Below are 22,687 nucleotides of genomic sequence, written 5' to 3'. Positions count from 1 at the left end.
GTATTTCACAAAATACCATCGAGTTGCTCATCGAGTATGACATCGTGCATCGAGCATCGAGTATTGGGTAGATGTCGAAAATCTGGTTCCTGCTACTCAACCTTCTTCATTTCTTTCTTCAATTACAACCTAATTGCAACTCTAATGACTCCATACTAGGGGTGGTCATTCAAACTGCAAAGTTGAACCGTTTCTAAAAACCGAACGAAACCGAATCGAAAACTCAGTGAAACCGAAAAATATGGTTCGATCCGATTTGAAGAAATTTTAAAATCGAATTAATTCGGTTCGGTTCAGTTTTACTTTCGAAAACTGAATTTGAAACTGAACCAAACCGTTTTTAACTAATATATTTAATATATTTTAAAAAAAAGTAAAGCCGAATTTAAAACCGAGCCTTTAATTTAAAGAACAAAACCGAATTTAAAATCGAACCGAATCAAACCGAACCGTTTTTAATTAAAAAAGAATATAACATGGATTTTTTTTTTAAAAAAATACCAAAACTGAATTTGAAACTGAACCGAACCGCATATGCAGTTCGGTTCGGTTTGGTTTGAACCAATAAATCAGTTCGATTCGATTTCACATTTTAAAAAATTCGGTTCGGTTCAATTTAACCACCAAATCGAACCGTTTCCACCCTTACTCCATACGAATTATAGACACTTAAACATACATTAAGGCTCATCAAATAAGAGGCAATTGCAAGAATTACAACATAATTGAAAAGAAAACAATGCCAAAACTCAGAAAAACCATATCAGTTCATCCATTTTCATACAATTTATGAAGAACACCCACTAAACTCAAATTAACGCTAATTGAGTGCTTACGCTCTGATAGCAACTGTTAAGATATACAAGCATGCAACAGAAGCAAACATAATCAATAAATACTTTAATTACATTTAATTTGAATCTATAAGCATGCTTAAATAGAAATTTAAGAAGAGGGTTTCTTAACAACATACCTTTGATGAATTCTCTCAATTCCAAGTTGCTCTTCACGTGAATTCAACTCCAATTCTTCCGTGAACCATCAAGAGATCTTCTTTACCATTCTCAACCTTGAATTTGAGTGGTGGAATCCAGATTGGAATGAATTTTTTAGGGGAAAAACTGGGTTTGAAGGTGATGAGAATTTTTCTGCAAAAACTAATTTCTAGCAACTGGTCAGTATCTTCATCAGCCAAATTGGAGTGTTTTTATCACTTCTCTTCATGCAAACACCATAGAACATGGACAATTCCATCTCCAAGTTTGATGAATAAGTGAGATTTGTGTGTGAATTTGAGATGAACACCTTCTACTTGGTGTTTTGTGGGAAATTCTCACTAAACCAAATTTTCCAATTTATGTTATTTTAAATTCAATTTTAGTTGATTCTAAAATTAACTAAAATTAACTTTAATTAATTAAATTTAAAAAACGAAATTCAATTTATCAAATTGAATTGAAATTGAATCAATTTTAATTAATTAAACATAATTAATTAATTAAATAATATCAAATATTAAATTAATCACACACTTAATTTTAAACATGAATCCTATTCATGTAACTAATATTTAAATATTATAAACTCTCCAATTTCGTTTAATTTCACCAAATTAAATGTTAATTTAATTATACCGAATATAATTATACAAACCCTAATTTGAATTTGAACTTATTCAAAATCAAACTCTAATTTCAACTTGAATAATTCAAATTGATATTATTCCAAATTCACTCATTTTATTAATTCAAGGTGTTCATGTTTTACGAGCTAGTAGAGGGACCTTATGGACCTACAGATCAAGAGCTCCAACGATATAAGATTAATTGGCTAAACTCTTTAGATCAGATTAATCAATATTCGTTAACTATCAAGTTACACCACTATAGCTCGATAGTTGCACTCTCCTCACTGTAGATATGTTTATGTCCACTTGATTTAACCATAATTAGTAAGTTGACCCTTCATAGATTATTCACAATAACGGCTGGGTCAATACACTATTTTACCCCCGATATTACATTTTGCTCCTTAAGTTCCACTAATCCTTTAAATGAACAATTTGTTTGTGATCCAATTACTAAACCAGATCCCTTTTGGACTAATGAGAGGGTGGACCCCTTTTTCAAGACCTGGATTCGGTTCTTAAGAGAATAACCTTTCTTATATCCCTAAACTGGGTAGGCGTGAATTCCTTATTGCATCCTATGTCCCTAGCTATCTACCCAGTCTTACCTCTGAAATAGGAGGCATATTGAGCTGGTGCTGTTGATCCAACCTTCACCTATGCAAATCTAAGGATAATTTCGAATAAACAGGAGTTCATATTTAGCTCAAGATTAAGATCGAGTTACCTAGGTCATCTAAGCGAAATAGTCAGTCTTAAATAGTAAACAACCTTAGAAAGTAAGAGTGACTTATTTCTTGGTCCGATCTTATGCAAACTCATTACATAGGACGCCCCCACTCCTCATGTCAATACATGAACAAATCAGGATCACTTTGTTTATAGCATCTTTACAATAACTTGTAACAACTACAGAGTGGGCCGCATCTGACAGCATTACCAGAATAAGGTACCAAACCTTATTCGTATACTAAAGATCTTTTTGACTATTTACTTGAACCTGATCCACTTTTGTGTCTCCATATAAAGTTCAAATATTCATATAAAAGCCATGGATCTTAGTCTATTGGATTTAGACTTTATAAGTGCAATTTATAGATTTAATAACAAATTTATTGAAATAATGTCGAATAACATCTTTTATTGATAATAGAATATGTTTAACTTTAAAAACTACGAGTTTTAGGACATATAACCCAACATTACATATTAAATCTCATTATCATAATGTGATGATTTATTTAGAAGCAATTAAAATTGCTATGTTATCTAACTTTCATATATTGTAGTAATTCAATTCAAAACAAACATATATATTATTTATTTATTAGATGCGAAAAAACCTAATACATTTTAAAATTTTTAATTAAAACAATACGATTTCACGTACATTGTACGTATGTTTTTACTAGTCTTTTTAAAAGCAACTATTTTAGTCTATATTGTCTTCTCATTTGAACCATATATCTTTTGGTTGCTAATACATATTATATATCAGTTGAAGTGTAATAGTTTTTACAACATTTCGTACTTTCTAAACAAGTTAAAATGTCAATTAGTTATATTATAGTCACACTAATGAAGTCACATCAATGATATTTTGTTATTAAATATGGTTTGTGATCCTTTTATAATATAATGAAAATTTCGATTCACCCTTATGTCGATATCAAAATCATGGATATCTGAAAATATTGATGAAATAACACTATTGTAGAAAGTAGTAGGATTTTCCAATCCAATTAGCTGCCAAATAATGTTGGAGATTATTTTTATTTATTTATTTTTGTATAAATCTACAAATACAAAACGTAGAATAACTTTTTCAAAGACAACACGAGCCTCTTGTATTATAATCTGGGGGAGAATGTTTAAGTAGAAATTCAATGCCCAAAATCAAAATAACAAGCAGTAGCTTGCGCTAAACCTGACCTGCAAATAATAACAGGGCTGCTTGCAAACATAGATTAATTGGGCAAAAATAATTGTAAATATAGCATTAAAAACAAATTATAAATATAGACAAATTTATCTACAACCCATACAAAAAGACTAAACAGCCCATATACCCACGACCTGATACCCTTCCAGCATATGGAATCCACGACCCGTGTTCAATCTCTAACCTGATTTTAAGGGTTGTTTAGAGTAAAAATAACAAAACTCGTAGCCATTTCAGATTCTTCATACTATCTTCTTCAATCGATCCATTCTTCTTTAAAACCCTAACCCTATATTCTAAAATTTGAAAATAAAAAAAAGAATCCTACCGTCGTCGGCAATTATTCACTGAAAACTACTGCAGAATCACATTCAAAAGTAACAAAAAGCATAGTTGCATGACTGTTTTTTTCCTCCTTTTTTGTTGTTTAGTTGATTGATTATTGCTTGTTACTATTGTTGTTTGTTATCAGTGCTCTAAACTTTAGGAAATTTGTTATCAGCCCTCAACTTTATTATTGTTTGTCTTCAATGTATATTCGTTGTTGTTTGTTATTGTTTTTTTTTTTATTAGTATTTTCTATTGATACGTTGCTATCACTTATAGAATTGGAGCATGTTGGATTTCTGTTATCACTAATAAACAAATGTGTTTTTGTTTGGGGTCTATCACTATTGATTAGTGTTTGCTATTGATACGTTGTTATCATTGATAGACTTGGAGCATGTTGGATTTATTTTCCATGAAAAAGAAGAAAAATTATAGTTTCATTTCTGTTTATTTTTTGTTTAGTTGATAGACTATTACTCTAGCCTGCTTTTAAACTTTGAATATGTTGTTGATCATGGTTTTTTTGTGATAAGTTTCAATCACTAATATACTTGAAGTGGTAAAGTCTATCAATGATAAGATTATCACTGGTATACTTCACCACTTCAAGTCTATCAATGATAGAAACGTGTCCGTGATAAGTTTAACATTGATAGATTTCACTACTTCAAGTCTATAAGTAATCAGCTCCATGAATGATAAACTTGAAGTATTTATTTTGTTAATTGAAGTGGTTATTACTATTCTAATAGATTGACAATTATGGAAAGCAAACAACAAAAAAAGGGGGCAAGAAGAACCTTAAAAGTTGAAGAACCATCAAGCAAAAAAAGATGAAAAAAGAGAAGGTATTAACTATATATCTATTTCTAAGTTGTTCTTTAGAATATTTATAACATTTTTTTTTTGTTTAAATAGGCAGGAAAAAATTCCTAAACAAAGTTGGAGCTCCATTTTGAAAGTCACAGTTTATGTCAAGTTAGAAGTGACAGACCATATTAGGGATTTAGATTCTATGTGTCTATCTTTATTTAAGGAAGGACTATTTAGACATTTGCTAGGTTTAAAAATATCCAATGTACCTTTACAACTTCTAGCACATTTGATTAGAAAACAATATGTCTCTACTGATAACAATGTTCTTCTTTTCAATTTTGGAGGTAACATGATAGAGTTTGGGTTAAGGGATTTTTTTTTATTACTAGATTAAATTATGATGAATACCCTATTGAAGATATTTTAGATGAAACTGAAGAAAAAGATTCAGAAATTAGACAAGAATTTTTTAGTAATTATACTAGCATCACTAGAGAAAATGTGAATAGTGCATTTGACTATTGTCCTAGTCACTGTAGTGATGAAAGAAAAAAATAGCAAAACTTTCCAATCTTTATTGTATGGATTGGAAGCATGTCAAGATGTTGAATGATGAGGAGAAGTTTAAGAATTATCCTTGGGGAAGACTGTGTTATAGTCTTACTGTTGAGTTTTTTTAAGAAATCTATTAATAATAAAAACAAACCAGCTGCCTATCTGCAAAGATTCCCTGTAATTTTAGCTTATTGGGCATATGAAATACTTCCTAAACTTTATGAGGGGTTCTCAAAACGAATAGGAAATGACTTTCCAAGATCTTGAATTGGGAAATAACAAAGCAACTAGATTGGCAGGATTTTGATGACAGCATCTTCTCGGAATGAATGTAAGTTTTTAATTTTTCCATTATTAATTGTGATACAAATCTATCAATGATATTAGTCTATCAGTGATAGACAAATATCGGTAATAGAAGTATTATATCTATTGAAACACACAAATAAATGTAGGGAAGGAGTCTATCAGCAATATAGTTTATCAATGATAGACCAATATCATAGATAGATAGACTATATCAGTTATATTGGTCTATCAGTAACAGGGTCTATCAGTGCTAAGCCTCACTGATATGATCTCATTAAACTATGTCAATGATAACTCCTAACTATGATTATCTGAGTATTTCAAATCTTATAAAAAGAAGGTATTATGTATACAGTACTAATTAAATATTATGTTTTCAACTTCATTTAGTTCCTATTGTTGCATCAAAAGAAGAAATGACATCAAAATACTTCAAAAAAATTATGTGGAAATGGAGGGAAGAAGTTTGGAGGAAGGAGAAAATGTTGTAGAAAAAGATAAAAAGATTGGAGAAAGAATATCTTCTTTACAAGAAAATATTAAAGGTCTTAAAAGGCAACACAAAGAAGATGTTTAAGATCTTAGAAAAGGACAAATGAAGATTCTCTCTTTGTTACATTCTCTAATGGAAATTGTAAAGAAAAGTGAAAGACAAACTCAAGAGTGCTTTGACAAGAATCATCCTCCATTTGTGAGTCTGAAAATGATAGATGCCGATATTGATGCTAATATTGACAAAGTAGTTGAATATGCAACTACTTATGCCAAGGAGAAAAAGGTAAAATTATTAAAGCCTTCTAGTTCTTTTACTTTTTTGTTTTTTTTTTTCTAATGATAGACTATATAAAGTACATATAGTTTATTGATGATATACTAATATCTATAGATGCTTGAACAAAATCATGAGAAAGAGAAGGAAATAGAAGAAGCCGATATTGCTGAAGGAAAAAATGTATCAATCTAGTTAAATAGTAGGTTATTGCTATTCTATTTTATACTTCAAGTGTGCTACTCATTAAAAGCTATCAGTGATAGGTTTCTATCACTGATAGAATGTTGTAATCTTTTTATTGGAGTCCAACAGTAATATACAAAAAGTATATCGACATCTACAATTTTGTACATTGCTACACTAATATAATATATTACAGAAGATTGAAGTCAAGGAGGAAGAAGTGAATGTACATGAAAAAAGGTAAAAAATGGTGCATGAAAAAGCAAAAAAAAGTGAAGGTATAACAATGATCACATTCTCTATATTGCTTTATGACTGTTAGATTCAATATATATTTATAAAATTATAATTAAGTATTGACATTTCAGGTTACTGAACAAAAGAAAAATACAACGACTAATGCTGAAAATGTTAGACCGAAAAGACAACCTAAACCGTCAAAAAAGATGTTGGAGAATGCAAATGACGAGAAGATTGCAAAAGAGTAAAAGGATACAAAGGACCAAAAGAATGCAAAGGACAATAAGAATGCAAAAGATGAAAAGAAAGCTTCTCCAAAACAAACAAGACATTCTTCTAGAATCAAGGACATTGCCCCTAGTTTTGACCTAAAAATCTCTCAAATATAATAATGTAGTTGTGACTTAGTTTAATGTTGTGGCTATTGGACCTTATTTTTTTTGTGGATATGGGGTATTAGTGGGATGTAGGATATTATACCCTGGTTTTGTTGGATACATTAGTAGTATCAGTGATAGAAACGATCCATGATAGACTTCATATGTAGTTCAATTTGTCATATAAATATAGGAAATTATTCGATCATTAGTTGAATCAGTGCAAATTATATCCATTTGTGCTTTTATTTTTACAGTTATAAGGACCAAAATCTTGTAATTATGTAATGGATGATAAATGATATATCAATGTCAATGACAGACCAATATTAGTGATAAAATCACAGTGCTTGAAATTACTCACAAAAACTTCATATGTAGTTCTATTTATAATATAAATATAGGAAATTATGTCTCTTTCTGCTTTCTATTTTAAAGTTCTAAGAACTAAACTCTTGGTATTATGTAATGGATAGTTAGTGATAGATCAATGTCAATGATAGACCAATATTAGTGATAGAAAGCACAACAACAATACTTGAAATTGATGTTACTTTCTTTTGTATGTACTTGATTTTGCATTTTTATTCCATAGAAAATTCTATACTTTGTATCGAGAAAAAGGTCAAAGGACTAAATTTTGTACTTTTAAGTGACATTACTTCACATTGAATATGAAGCAAAGCGAATATATATATACTATTACAAAAAATGGAAAAAATATTCTATATTTTATATTCATCAAAGGACTAAACGTTCTATATTTCTCAAGCAGAATGTTATGTTCATATGAACAATATAACAATTGAACCAATGGTAAAAATGACAAACCATATAACATTCTAAAAATGTTCGCAACATACATGTTCACATCTATAAAGATCACATTGATAGTAAATGTTGCATCATTGTATAAATGGAGGAAATTTACACGTTCTACGATTATGGCCAACATGACGACAATGACTCTACTTTGTCTGACTTCTTTGCTCGCCAATTGATAATGTTCTTTGTTTTCGAGGTTGACCTGCTGGACGCTTAACAATTGGAGGTAATATACTCATGTCAATCAATATAGGCTTCCAATTAGCATGGTTCCCAACTGGATGGACAAAACAAGCATAACATGAAATCAAGGTGCTTGTCAAAAAATACTTATGAACAAATGAGTAAGTATCCATGTTGTATCCATGAATAACAGCAAGTGCATGGGCACATGGAATTTAATCAAGATTTCAAACATGACAAATACATGATTTTGAATCTAAATGTTGAAAGAGTTAAACAACATGCAGCGGAAGTATCAAGGATCCATAAGCATTCAAATTCACTAATTTTGGCAGAAACTAAGGCATGTTTTTCTAAAAAGTGGGTTTTAAGACCATACCTTTGAATAACTCTTCAAGAAAACAAGTGTACAACAACAGTCTTCACTTGATATCACCGTGAACCACCTCAAAGCCTTCCCTACTATCCTCTTGAAGATTTACGCAGAGTTATGGGACTCAAGAATAGCTTGAAAAAATGAAGAACCAAGAAGAACTCACAACACCCGATAAGAAGATCCGTTTCTGCTAACAAAAGTTTTTCTCTAAAAAAAACTGCATTCATTCTACTCAAATGACTCCAATCTTCTTTATATATTATAGATGAACATGCAAAGAAGTGGAGTGCATGACTTGTAGCTCATGCTTGGAGAATCAACGAAGAGAGGAGAATGGCCTTTGTGTGAGCATGAAGATGAAGGTAATGGAGAAAATTCAACCTCCATTTTGTACAACCATGTAAAAAGATTTTCCATTTTTTTCTTTTAAAACAAAAAATGACTTCTAAACTATTTTAATTCAAAAGTAATTTTCTTAATTAATTTCATAAATTAATTTAATATCAAATATTAAATTAATATTTTTTGGCACAATTATCATCTTCGTATATTTAAATCACATTTAAATATATATTCTCTTATTCTGTTTAATTTGAACGTTTCAAATTAATTTCTCAAGCTACCCTAAAGCTTATCCATTTACGAGCTAGTAGGGGGACCTCACGGACCTACAAATCATGGGCTCCAACGATTCGAGATTAATCGGCTAAACTCATTAGTCCGATCTAACCCCCATTCGTTAACTAATGGGATACTCCACTATAGCCCATAGTTAAACTTCGTTCACTGTAGATATATTATATCCACTTAGTAACCATAATCAGTAAGTATACAGGTTGTTTGTAATCACAACTAGGTCAAAAAAACCGTTTTACCCATGTGATACATTTTGTTCCTTAAGTTTCTACTGATCATCTAATGAACAATTCTGATTCATAATCTCTATGAATCAAATCCTTTCTCTATCATGAGAAGGCGGAGTCCCAATTGTTCAAGACCTGGAGTCAGTACTTAAAAGAACAACCTATCTGCTATCTCTAAATACGGTAGGAGTGAATTCCATTTTGCAAGGCTATGTCCCTAGTTATTCATCCAGTCTTACCTCCAAAATGGTAAACTTATTGATCAGTACTGTTGGACTACTCTCACCGTTTGCAGATTAAAAGATAATCCCGAACAAACAGGAGTTCATAGCTAGCTCAGGATTAAGATCGAGTTAACCTAGGTTATATAATAAATGAAATAGTCAGTTTTAATATTAAACGGTCGTTATAAAGAAAAATGACTGTTTCCATTGGTTGTAATATGTATAAGTTATTTGCAAGTCTAGCAGAACAAATATGAACATCTCTTGAATAAATAGACACTTCATTACATTCAAAAGATATACTTTACATATTCTCTAAAAGACAAGAAATGGAGATCAAATTTCTTTTCATCTTAGGTACAAAGAACACATTCTTGAGTAAGATAAAAGAATCTCTAAAAAACAACTTCACATCTCCCACTGCTTCAGGTTAGATGACTTCACCTGTGCCTACCTTGAATGTCATCTCATATTCAGAAACTCTTCTCCAATAACTAGTTTCCTGTAGAAAAGTACAAACATGATTAGCAGCGCATGAATCTAATATTCAAGTAAGGTGAGAATTTTCCACTATACATGTTTCAACAACTAGTAAATCATATTTACCTTGTCTACTCTTTTCTGTTTTCTTTTTCAGCCACATATTTTGGGCAATTACGCTTTCAATGCTCAACCTCTCCTCAATGTAAACATTTTTCCTGCGGAGTTTTGTTTTTGTTTTCCTTCTCAGCGGTTTTCTTTTTCCCTTTTCCTTTCTTTTTCATTAGAACGGTTTTATCCTAAGAAGTAGAAGAACCAGCTTTCTTATCATCAACGGGTTCGTACCAGACGTGGACCCTTTATAAAACTTTTTCGGTTTAGAAATAACATTTATTTCTTTTTCCTTGAGTTTCATCATAGATTGATAAGTTTACTATTCATTCAACAACGTCGTTAAGTTATAAGTCATTTTGTTCATGACAACATTTGTCCTATAACTCTTAGGAAGAGATTCCAGTATCATGCTTACTTGACTTGTTTCGTCTATCATAGCCTCGTGAGCTTCCACGATGTTAAAATGGACCATCATGTCGAGAACGTGTTCTCTTACGTTGGTCCCATCCTTCATACGTGTCACATACACATATTTGATGGCTTCATGTCTAACAGATGATGACGGTTGCCCGAACATCTCCTGTAATGATGCCATGATCTCACGAGTTGTGCGCATGACCTTATGTTTCTTATTGAGTACATCAGATATACTCGCCAAGATATAGGCTCAGCCTTTTTCGTTCGCCCTCACCCACCTATCATAAACATCCCAAACATTTCGGGTAGCCATTAAACTGGGAACTAGAGGACGTTCCTCCGTTAACAAAAATCTCAAATCGTCTACTACTAACATTCTATTGATATTTGATTTCCAATTCGAGTAACCCTCTCCGTTAAATTTGTCAGAAGCAAGCAGTTGTATAATCGAGTTCGACGTTGCTGAAACATTTTAAACAAACTCTACTAAATATGCATCTAATCCCATTTTAGCAAAACTAATAAAGTACCCAATAAATCCTTATTTAATTGCAACAATACTTAAGTGATTTAGAACAAGTGCGACCGTGGGGCAATCAAGAATTCCTTCATAGAAGCAAGACAGTTCTTGATCAAATACTATTACCTAGAATAACTCATATTCCAATAATTCTTTTGGGTATTGTTTTCGGTCAAGATCTTTACTAACACTTAGTAATTCTTATAAGTGTGACCTGCCATTTTCAGATCTTATAGGATAGTATGAATATGCCTCAGAGATAGAAGACAATATCTAAGACGGAACTATAAGACCCTCATTTTACTGAAGCCTGGATTGTTCTGAATCTTATGTTACAACCCTCCATAGGGATCGCCACGGTTAACGACTAGCTAGTGCCGAATAAAAATGACAACAAACACAATAGAGGAATTTCACGGTTCAAACTAATGGAGGAGACCGTAGGACAATGTTGACACATTTCCTTCACCCACTTACTATGAACCACTTCTCTCATTCACCTTGTTATTGACTCATGCAAATACTTTCCGTATGGAGCAGTCAAGGTAAAATCGACAAGAAGGCGAGCATAGATCTCACGGTGTGAATTCTTAAGGACGTGAGAGCTAATAACTATATATCAAATATATTATTATTCTTCCACTAAAGTGTTCTAAATGTTTTGGTAATTTATTTAGGCATGACGGCTAATTTCATACAACCTAAGTCTAAGTGATTTATCCAAATATAATTCTTATAATTGGATTTTAACCTACAATGTCTAGATGATAAACCATTTTATTACCTCACATCACTCACACAAGCTCATAAATTTAGTTATCAACTCTCAATAGTTCGGTCATAATCTCCAGGCTTGTAAACCGTCAACTTAAGTACCCCTAGCCTTAGACAGGTTTATGAATCGATATGAGTTTGTAACTGTATTTTATATGGTAACAATCTATTTTAACGTTTAAAAATAGTTGTTAACCTAAGTGAGCATGCAACTGTTCTTTGTTATGGATTTTAAATGTCTAACCAATTTTATAACAACTTATAAAATTTAGACATGCTTAACATGCACAACATTCAACAAAAGTATCTAATATAACTATTATATTAAACATAACCCTAACATGCATACTATATATTATAACAATTATAACATAATGTCAATGCATGTTTCCTACGGTGGGGTTTTAAATCTACATGGCATACTATATGCATATACATGAATTATTTAATTATCATATACATCTTATGCATAAACAATTAAATACTAACTGTTATGGTTTTCGTTTTGGCATAAACAAGCAAACAGATAGCTAACTATTACAAATAACTTTATAACCGTCTTTGAATTGCTCAAACCACTCCAAACCGAACCCAAAACAACTTGAACTAGACTGAATGAGTTTGAACCGGACCAACAAAGCTTGAATCAGACCAATCAAAACCATTTGAGGCTGAACCGAATTGAACCTTGAGTAAATCGGTCGAACCGACTGCTCTCGGTCCAACCTCAAAGTGCTGCTAAGGCCGATCGTGTAGCGCTAAAGGTAATCATCTAGTGTCATCGCCTTAGGTTGAGAGTAAGTACACGATCGCTTAGTGTTTGTTGAAAGCTAAACGATCGTTTAGCTTTATCGTATAGAACTAGACGATCACTTAGCTCCATTGTTGTGCAATCGCTTAGCTCCATTGCATAGTACTAAGCGATCGCTTAACACCATCGCCCAATGCATTCAAGTCATGCAGCTAACCGATCGCTTAGCTCCATCGTCTAGAACATCATCGCGTCGCATAACATTTATCTACATGATTGCTTAGCTCCGCGACCAAATGATCGCTCAGTGTTATCTGTAGCACTTCATCGCATCGCTTAGCATGCATCGTTGCTAAATGATTGTATAGCACCATCGTTTAGCAAATTCAACGTATCTTTTAGTTCCCACGACAAAAGTAAACGATCGCGTAATGCTATTGTATAGCAAATGAACGCATCGCTTAGCTCCCGCAGGTACACGATCGTCTAGCTTTTCTTCTCATCGTGTAATGTCTGGAGCTAAACGATTGCTTAGCAACTGGACCTCAGCAACAAATTTGAGTAGAAGCTAAAAATACTAGAATAGCAGCTCGACCTTCTTCACTTGTTTCTTCAATTACATCTTAATTTCAACTCTAATGACTCCAAATTAATTACAGACTCTTGCTAACACATAAATGCTCATCAAATAAAAGCCAACTATAAATTTAATTGAGAGATTAAAGAGAATTAAGATGCTAAAACTTAGAAAACCATAGCAGTGCATCAGTTTCATATATCTTATGAAAAACACCCACCTTGCCAAAATTAGACCGAATAAAAAGCTTAAAAGATGCTCTGATACTAATTGAAAGAGATAAACAACATGCAACGGAAATATCAAGGATCCATAAGCATTCAAATTCACTAATTTTAGTAGAAACTAAAGCATGATTTTCTAAAACGTGGGATTTAATATCATACCTTTGAAGAACTCTCCAAGAAAACGAGTGTACAATAGTAGTCTTCACTTGATATCACCGTAAACCACCTCAAAGTCTTCCCTACTATCCTTTTGGAGCTTTAGGCAAAGTTGTGGGACTGAAGAACAGTTTGAAAAAATGAAGAACCAAGAAGAACTCACAGCAGCCGATAAGAATAAATATTTCTTCTAACAGAAGTTTTTCTATAAAAAATTCTGCATTCATTCTACTCAAATGACTCCAATCTTCTTTATATGTTGTAGATGAACATGCAAAGAAGTGGAGTGCATGGCTTGCAGCTTATGCTTTGAGAATCAATAAAGAGAGGAAAATGGCCTTTGTGTGAGCATGAAGATGAAGGTAATTGAGAAAATTCAATCTCCATTTTGTGCAACCATGCAAAACGATTTTCCATTTTTTTCTTTTAAAACAAAAAATGACTTCTAAACCATTTTAATTGAAAAATAATTTTCTTAAATTAATTTAAAATATTAATTAATTTAATATCAAATATTAAATAATATTTTTTGGCACAATTATCATCTTCATATATTTAAATCACATTTAAATATATATTCTCTTGTTCTGTTTTATTTGACCGTTTCAAATTAATTTCTCAAGCTACCCTAAAGCTTATCCATTTACGAGCTAGTAGGGGGACCTCGCGGATCTACAAATCATGGACTCCAACTATTCGAGATTAATCGGCTAAACTCATTAGCCCGATCTAACCCTCATTTGTTAACTAATGAGACACTCCATTATAGCCCATAGTTGAACTCCCTTCACTGTAGATATATTATGTTCACTTAATAACCATAATCAATAAGTCGATCCTTCACAGGTTGTTCGTAATCACAGCTAGGTCAAAAAAACCATTTACCCCTGTGAATACATCTTGTTCCTTAAGTTTCTATTGATCCTCTAATGAACAATTCTGATTCATAATCTTTTTGAATCAAATCCTTTCTCTATCATGAGAAGGCGGGGCCTCGATTGTTCAAGACCTGGAGTTAGTACTTAAGAGAACAACTTATCTGCTATCTTTAAATAGGTTAGGAGTGAATTCCATTTTGCAAGGCTATGTCCCCAGTTATTCATCTGGTTTTATCCCAAAATGGTAAGCTTATTGAGCAGTGTTGTTGGACTACTCTTACCCGCAGATCAAAGGATAATCGAGTAATGATGTTATAGGTAAATCTCTAATCTCTTTTAGAACTGCATTTAAACATTCTGAAATGTTTGTAGTCATCATCTGATATCTTCTCCTTTGACAATATGCACGAGCCCACTTCTCGAAACCAACATTACTAAGATAGTCTCATATGTAAGGATATATAGCCTCCATCCATCTCATATTCAGCTCAAAATCAGCAATAGTATATGCTTTTCCACATCTAAAAAACATATTGTCAATAGAAGAGTCTTTATATGTCAACTTCAAACCTCTCAAAAGGTGTTGCAAACAAACACAATATCCAGTCGTTGGAAAAACATTTGGAACACCTTTTGGAATACTTAGATGTCGATCGGATATAATAACTAAACCTTCTCGATCTCCCTAAACTTTTCTTGATATTATCAAAAAACCATCTCCATAAGGCATCATTCTCAGAGTCTACAATACTAAAGGCAAAAGGAAAAATCTGATTGTTACCATCAATTGTTGATGCCATCAAAAGAGTTCCACCATATTTACATTTCAAAAAGGTGCCATTAAATAATATGTTTGGCCTACAATATTTCCACCCCTCAATACACGATCCAATTGCCATAAAACAATACTTAAAATGTCCCTCAGAATCAGTTTCATATACAGTGAATGAACCTACCGTAAGATAAGAAAAGAAAAAAAGATATATAAAAGAATAATTACATTCTATTTTACATTAGAACTATCACGTATAGACCAAATATCAGCAATAGATCAATGATATACTCATTTACTATAAGACCTATCACTGATAGACCAACATCATCGATAGATCATATCAATTAAACAAGTCTATCAAATATTGATTACATACTCATTGAAAGCTTGATTGATGATATATAAAGGATAGCAGGAAAAAAATAAGCCTGGATTCATTTCTTTTAGCTTTGTAAAAAAAAATATGGGATCAAGACATAAGATTCCTTTGCATCACCTTTCAATGACTTCATAACAAAATTTAGTACGCATGTGAATTATAATTGTTATCCGGAGTCAAACGGTCACAGCGGCTAAAATCTTTTATCATAAAGTCACCAATCAATGATGAAGATGCTTGTCTATGAGAAGTTTGAATAGAATTTATAGAACAACTATGATTAACAATATACTTCCTAAGTTTCCATAGTTCCCCACCCTTATGACGAGATGCACGGACATACCCTTAACATTCTTCTTGGGAGCACTTTAACACAATTACTTTAGAATTTGATCTCACAGTCTGGAAGTTAAAGTTGTTCTTTATAGCTATGTAGTAAGACTTATACTATTTCCTTACTAGCAAACATATCCTTCTCTTTCAAATCAAACATAGAAGACAAACTATCAATATCAACATCTGTTAGGATGTTAAAATCATCACTAATAGGGAAGAAGAAAACACAACACATAAAAAATTATCAAATCCACAATTGGAAACTCCTTCTAAATCAAGATCAGTAGAATGAACAACTAATAGATATCTTTACTTTGTTCTTGAACTAAATTCAAAAACCAAGCAACATTGTTATCTTCATGAATTTCAACCACAACTTGAATGCCATTGATACCAAAATCCAATAAGATAGATAATTGTATTGAAGAAATAGATGCATCCAATTGAATTTCCTTTAATATCAAACTCACAAAACTCTCAAAACACATAATCTCATCAACCAATACACCTTTAGTCTTGTAATTCAAGTAATTATGTTTATCATCCCACTGTCCACTATGAAACACCACTATTGCAAGCTTAATCATATTTCCAAATCACTGCAAGAAACAACAATTAAACTCATGACATTCTAGAGTAGTACAATAAATAGAAAACAATATCTATAAGTGATAGACTAATATCATTGGTACACTATGATATCTATCTATCATAAGACTAATATTAGTGATAGGAAGTTCTTGACTACTAATATCAGTGATAGAAAGTTCATGACGTGAAACTGAAGGTACTAATTTTCAGTAATAGTAGTGAGGATACTAATTTTTGAGATAGGATAGTAGTGAGGGTACTTGTAATTCATGATTTGTAATACGTGATAGCAGTGATAGTAGTGAGGTACTAATTTTTGTGATAGCAGTGATAGTAGTAAGGTACTAATTTTTGTGATAGTAGTGATAACAGTTCATGACTTGTAATTCAAATAATAATCAGTGATAGAAGTGAGGGTACTAATTTTTATCAAATTTTTGTCAATACTTGAAACTGAGGAAATCGAATAAAAAACAAAGCATACTTTAAGTAAAATCAACGAAACCTAAAAAAAAAAAAAAAAAAAAAGAAAAGAAAGAAATCGAATACCTAGACATCCAATAAAAAACAGGATAAGAAATCGAATACCTAGACATGGAAGAAAGAATCGAACAAGAGAAGGATTAAACCATACAAATCCCGAGTCAGAAATACAAAATTGAACGTAGAAAGAAGAAATTGCAAGCAGAAAACCTCATAATCAAGCACCGAAGAATGGAGAAGACGTACCTGAAAAATGCATATTAGCTCGACCAAAAAGAAGATGAAACATGAGAAGAAGTGGCACAGTAGAAAAACACAAAAAGAAAACAAAAACGACGAAGAAGAAGGGAGCCGATGAAGAAGAAGAGGGACGATGAAGACCATGACAAGGAAGATGGGGAAGAAGACAGAAAGAAAGAAAACAGATTGAAGTCGGACGACGAGGAAGTATTTAAGGTAATTCAGAAAATAATTAATATTTGCAAATAGTTTTAAAAAGGATATATATTTATTTATTTATAATAAAAAAAACACCTACTATAAATTTTCACAATAATATGTAACATTTTTGCACAATAATAATATGTAACATTCCACCCTTAAATTTCAAGCCCTAAATTGACCAAATTCAAGACCTAGACCCTATTATACTCATCTCAACTCCACCCTCAAAATTATTTCTCATGGGAATACAATGGGGACTAGGAAGCTTTTCCCTCCATTATGTAGTTTTAATATATCCTATCCAACGATAATGGTCATTATTATTATTATTTAATTTTCATCTTTTTATTTGATTAGCTTTTAGCTTAACCATAATATTCATCTTTTTATTTTATTAGCTTTAATAAGGTTAAGGTTATAAATATCATTCCCATATGTACATTATCAAATGACAAATACTAGAAACCTAAATAAATAAAATCTCGAGAACAATTGACTTAAACCTAACCCAAACCTAATCCATAAAATATTATTGAATGTTTGGGTAGGATGAAGGTTCAAAATTGTTTCTCTTCCTTACGTCCAATGGTACAAAAAAATGTGGTAGCCTCTTTCAATCATTTAGCCTCAACCTTATTTGGCAAGCATCTTCTACGCCATACATACCATCTTGCAACATCAATATCCCGTAACAACAAACTACTATAATTTGCTATAATATCAACCAAAGATCAATATTTAAGCGCATCTTGAATGTAAGGATGTTCCATCTTTATGGATCGAATAATATTTAGATGCACTCATTTTTATACCTCATACCAATTATAAAAAAAGTAAAAAAAAATAAATAAATAATTAAGGCGTGTGAAAAACTATGATTGAAAAAACATGCCTAAAATTTAGTTTAAGTAATTACTTAGTTTTTCTTGGTCAAAAATTGAAAAATAAGAAGAGTTATCATAATGCACAAAAATGAGGGTAAGCTAAAATGGGCCAAATATCGTGGTACCTAAGATAGTTTTCATTCTTAGGATGGGAAAATGTTAAAAGTTAAGAATTTTCTTGTTCAACGTATTTTACGAAACACGAATGCCATTTTTGGAATGGTAAAGTTGTTATTTCATTTCCTAGTTAGGGTTTTTGCCAAATCAGTTTCAGATTTTTGCATTGATTTTTAACCATTTTCGTGTTCAATCTCCAAAAGCAAAAACCATTTTGGATCACTCCATAAGCTTTGAAATTTTATGTGAAACGTTATTCTATAGAGACTTTAATCTATCCCGAAAAACAGCCAACATTGAAGCAAAGGTAACAGTTCCGGCGAGAGTTCCGTCTTCTTGAGTGACCCACACATAGCTGACTCGATGAGCTAAAGCTTGAATCATTACTGCAACCAAAGAATTCCATGGATAACAAACAATCGCCTCTGATCTTCTCAATACTCTCGCTGAGTATCCACCCATCTTTCCACTTCTCCCTGATCCACAACTCGATCCAGATCCAAACTCATCATCTGAAGAAGAACAAATTGAAGACGATGATGATATTGTTGATGATTCTTCCTCGAACCACTCCAGAACCGCCTCTAAGTTTTTCTCTTCCAATCTTTCTTTCACTAATTGCACTAAATCATCCGGCGGGCCGCCACAGTCTATATAGGCCATGAGTTCACCGGCTGTGAGCGTTGCTATAGCCGCCGCCACCGTCTCGTCGCAGAAATTGAGCGTGAATGGTGAAATTTCGCCAATCAATTTGTCGTCCAAGTCAACGATGGCGACAGAGGATTGGTGAATCAACGCTTGTGAGATTAGAGGTAGAATAGATAACGCAGATTCGTCGTAATGGACGGCGAGAATGTTAATTGTGTCAATTATGTTGAAGGAATCGATAGGATTCGCGGCGATAGGGCTGAAAAGTCCGATTGAGTTGAGGAGGTAACGGATTATATCCTCCGGAGCAAGCCAGCAGTATTCTTGATCGTTATGGAGAGAGGAGATGGAATTAGACGATGATTTCTTAAGGAAGCTTTTCCTCTTACTTGTGCTCATTTTGATTGGGATAACAAGGTTATGAACTCCTTCGTGTATAAGATCAATCGCCTCCATCAAACTGAAAATCAAAACAAGAGACATTAACAATAAGCAAACCTAATTTCACAATTTAACGAAAACAATGGCGATATTAACATCGCACCGAAACATATACAAATCCAAATCCAGAATTTCAACAAATTTCAAGATTCAAACCTGACATGAGGCTCCAAATGTCTAACCAGTCCGAGTCCCTCAGGAATCAAAACAGAGATCGGAGATCGAAGCGCAACCGCCGGTTGCAACAAATTCTCTTGTCTGCAAAGAAAACAGATAATATCCACCATGCATACTTTACCAACGCAACGACAATGCAAATCGAAATCCGGCTTAAGAGAGGAGTGATCTCCACAGCTCCAGATGCTTATGTAGCCTTCGTCAATCCTCGTCAAGACTGATAACGCATCGGCGACAGTGGCGGAGATGGATATGGATCGAAGCGCAGGTTTTCCAAGGCATAGGTCAGATACCTCGCAGGCCAACAAGCTTGCTGCCATACACGAGCAATTGAGATCGAAGAAGCCAAGAGAGGATTTGAAAATGGAAGAGAAAAATCGATGAAGGTGCAGCGGAAATGGCGGTTCTGAAAGAGAGAAGAAAAACAATCGGGTCGGGTCGGGTCGAGATAAAGAAGAGACGAGCGGATTTCCAATGCGAAAGACCAAGGAGGAATTGTGTGAAATTTATAGGGCGTGATATGTGGGTTATCCGTGAGGTGGCGCACGCGTTTTTAGCTTCTCTTTTTGGATTGTTTCAGTTCAGATAACCATTTTTATTTTAAATATATATTTTTTATTTATAATTTTTTTTCTTTAAAGAAAGGGAAAATCCTCACGTTTTTTACAAAAATATATGGTTAATTATGTGTAAGTTTTGTGCTAATGTGTTAGCACAGTTATAATTTTCCTTTAATAGATTTTTTCCGCTTCTGAGGGTGGTTACCCAAAACTTTCCACTTTTCGTGTAGATGATGACGAAATTCTTGTTCGGATGGCGCCTAATGTTGTTGAAGTAAACTTTATTTGAAAGGAATTTCTTGGATAAATTCTTTAGATCTATATTGAATAAATAAATCTTAAGATCATTCATGTCAAATTGTCAAGAATAACATACTGGATATGATGGATGACTATGGTTTTTCTCAACCAAAACTCCGAATGCCCTTAGTGAAATCTCTCTCTAGATGGGATTCAAGAAAGATTGAGCGCTTATATTGTTTTGGTATATCGGGGACCATAACCTAAGGTCTCTTTATATACTATTCAATTATGTTCCCATTAAACCCTAATTAACTAGGAATGGGCTTCTACCCATTAAGTCCATACTCAATTAAGAATCTTCCCAATCTAATAAAATAACCTAATGTGATAAATTATTAAATCACATACATAGCCCATACTTTAATTAAACATATTATTATTTAAATATGTCTAACAATCTCCTACTTGGGCTATGTCTATGTACCTATTATAATTAAATCACATAAACCTTAAGCGCAAGGTTATTTCAATAATAGAATTTTCCTTTAGTTCAATCTGGTCCATCTCCTGTATTAGCACAGAATCAAGGCAGCTTTTGTCACTACCTTTGTAACTAAACCTTCCTTGATCACCAATTCTAATACATTCAATGATATAGATCAAATATGGATGGATAGCATGGAAACTACATGCAAAGTGATCTAGATCATGCCTGTTTCCAGCTGGTCCAAATTCCTTAATGAGATCATTCTAAAAAACTTTATGCTAAACTGCATGCATGATAAACAAGTTCAAATAATAAAACAGAAACCATCAACTTTATTCTATATAGAAAATAAACAAAATAAGGTCAAAAAACATCCTTAATAACAAACTTCCACTAAACCATGGAATCAGAAAAGTGACTAACACCTATGTGAGCAACATGCTCATGAAAAACTTTTGGTGGTAAACCTTTAGTCAATGGATCTACCACCATAGAGTTTGTTCCTATATGTTTTATCGAAATTTGACCATTCTGAAATCTTTCTTTAACAGCCAGAAACTTCACGTCTACATGCTTTGACTTTGTATTGCTTCTGTTGTTGTTGGAATACATCACAACCGACTTATTGTCACAAAATAATTTTAGTGATTTTTCTATGCCAACCACTATCCGCAGCCTAGTGACAAAATTTCACAACCATATTCCATGATTGGATGCCTCATAACATGCTATAAACTCCGCAGTCATGGTAGAAGAAGCCATAAATGTTTGTTTAACATTTTTCTAGGATACAGCTCCTCCAACCAACATGAAGATATAGCCTGAAGTGGATTGCAAAGTGTCTTGACATCCAACATAATCAGAATCAGAATACCCAATGATCTCCAAAACTTTTGATTTCCGATAAGTGAGCATATAATCTTTTTTTCTCTGTAAATACCTCATAACCCGTTTGGCTACTTTCCAATGATCTATCCCCAGGTTACTCAAATATCTGCTTAACACTCCAACTATGAACGCAATATCTGGACGGGTACATACTTGAGCATACATTAGACTTCCAATGGCCGATGCATATGGAACCTTCTGTATCTCCTTAGTCTCGAGTGTGGTCTTGGGGCATTAACCTAAATAAAATTTATCACCATTAGCAATCAGGGTATCTCCCGGCGCACAATCTTTCATGCCAAATCTACTCAAGATCTTTTCAATATAGTTCTTTTGTGACAATCTCAAAATACCTTGAGAACGATCTCGCAGTATTTCAATTCCTAATACAAAAGAAGCATCACCAAGATCCTTCATCTCAAAATTTCTTTTGAGAAATCTCTTAGTGTGATGCAATAAACCTACATCATTAGTAGCTATGAATATGTCATCAACATATAACACCAGAAAGATTGATTTACTCCCACTGAACTTGTAATATACACAATCTTTTACAATGTTCACCTCAAAACCAAATGAGGTTATCACTTCATGGAATTTGTGATACCATTGATGAGAGGCTTGCTTGAGACCGTAGATGGATTTCTTTAATTTGCACACCATAGACTTTGAATTATCAGACACAGTTTTCTGGTTACACCATATAAATCGTCTCATC

General features: G+C 32.8%; 1 protein-coding gene across 1 annotated transcript; it reads right to left on the bottom strand.

Moving 5' to 3' along the window:
• Window positions 1–18,619: 18,619 nt before the first annotated feature.
• LOC120082589 (CBS domain-containing protein CBSX5-like) lies at window positions 18,620–20,289 on the bottom strand. Its single transcript, XM_039037832.1, has 2 exons — window positions 19,771–20,289; window positions 18,620–19,633 (listed from the first exon to the last, which is right to left on the bottom strand). Exons 1-2 carry the CDS (start codon window positions 20,109–20,111, stop codon window positions 18,784–18,786), a joined length of 1,191 nt encoding a protein of 396 aa, XP_038893760.1. The 5' UTR covers window positions 20,112–20,289; the 3' UTR covers window positions 18,620–18,783.
• Between the last annotated feature and the right edge of the window lie 2,398 nt (window positions 20,290–22,687).

The sequence above is a fragment of the Benincasa hispida genome, chromosome 8, assembly GCF_009727055.1.
Source record: "Benincasa hispida cultivar B227 chromosome 8, ASM972705v1, whole genome shotgun sequence".
NCBI classification, from domain to species: domain Eukaryota; kingdom Viridiplantae; phylum Streptophyta; class Magnoliopsida; order Cucurbitales; family Cucurbitaceae; genus Benincasa; species Benincasa hispida.
This window is presented reverse-complemented; position numbering and strand designations above follow the sequence as displayed.

Excerpts from the sequence above, each read along its gene's own strand:
- LOC120082589 (XM_039037832.1), bottom strand. The coding sequence starts at position 20,111 with ATGGCAGCAAGCTTGTTGGCCTGCGAGGTATCTGACCTATGCCTTGGA. Across the intron at positions 19,634-19,770 it reads CATTTGGAGCCTCATGTCAG|TTTGATGGAGGCGATTGATC; the intron begins GTTTGAATCTTG and ends TTTGATTTTCAG.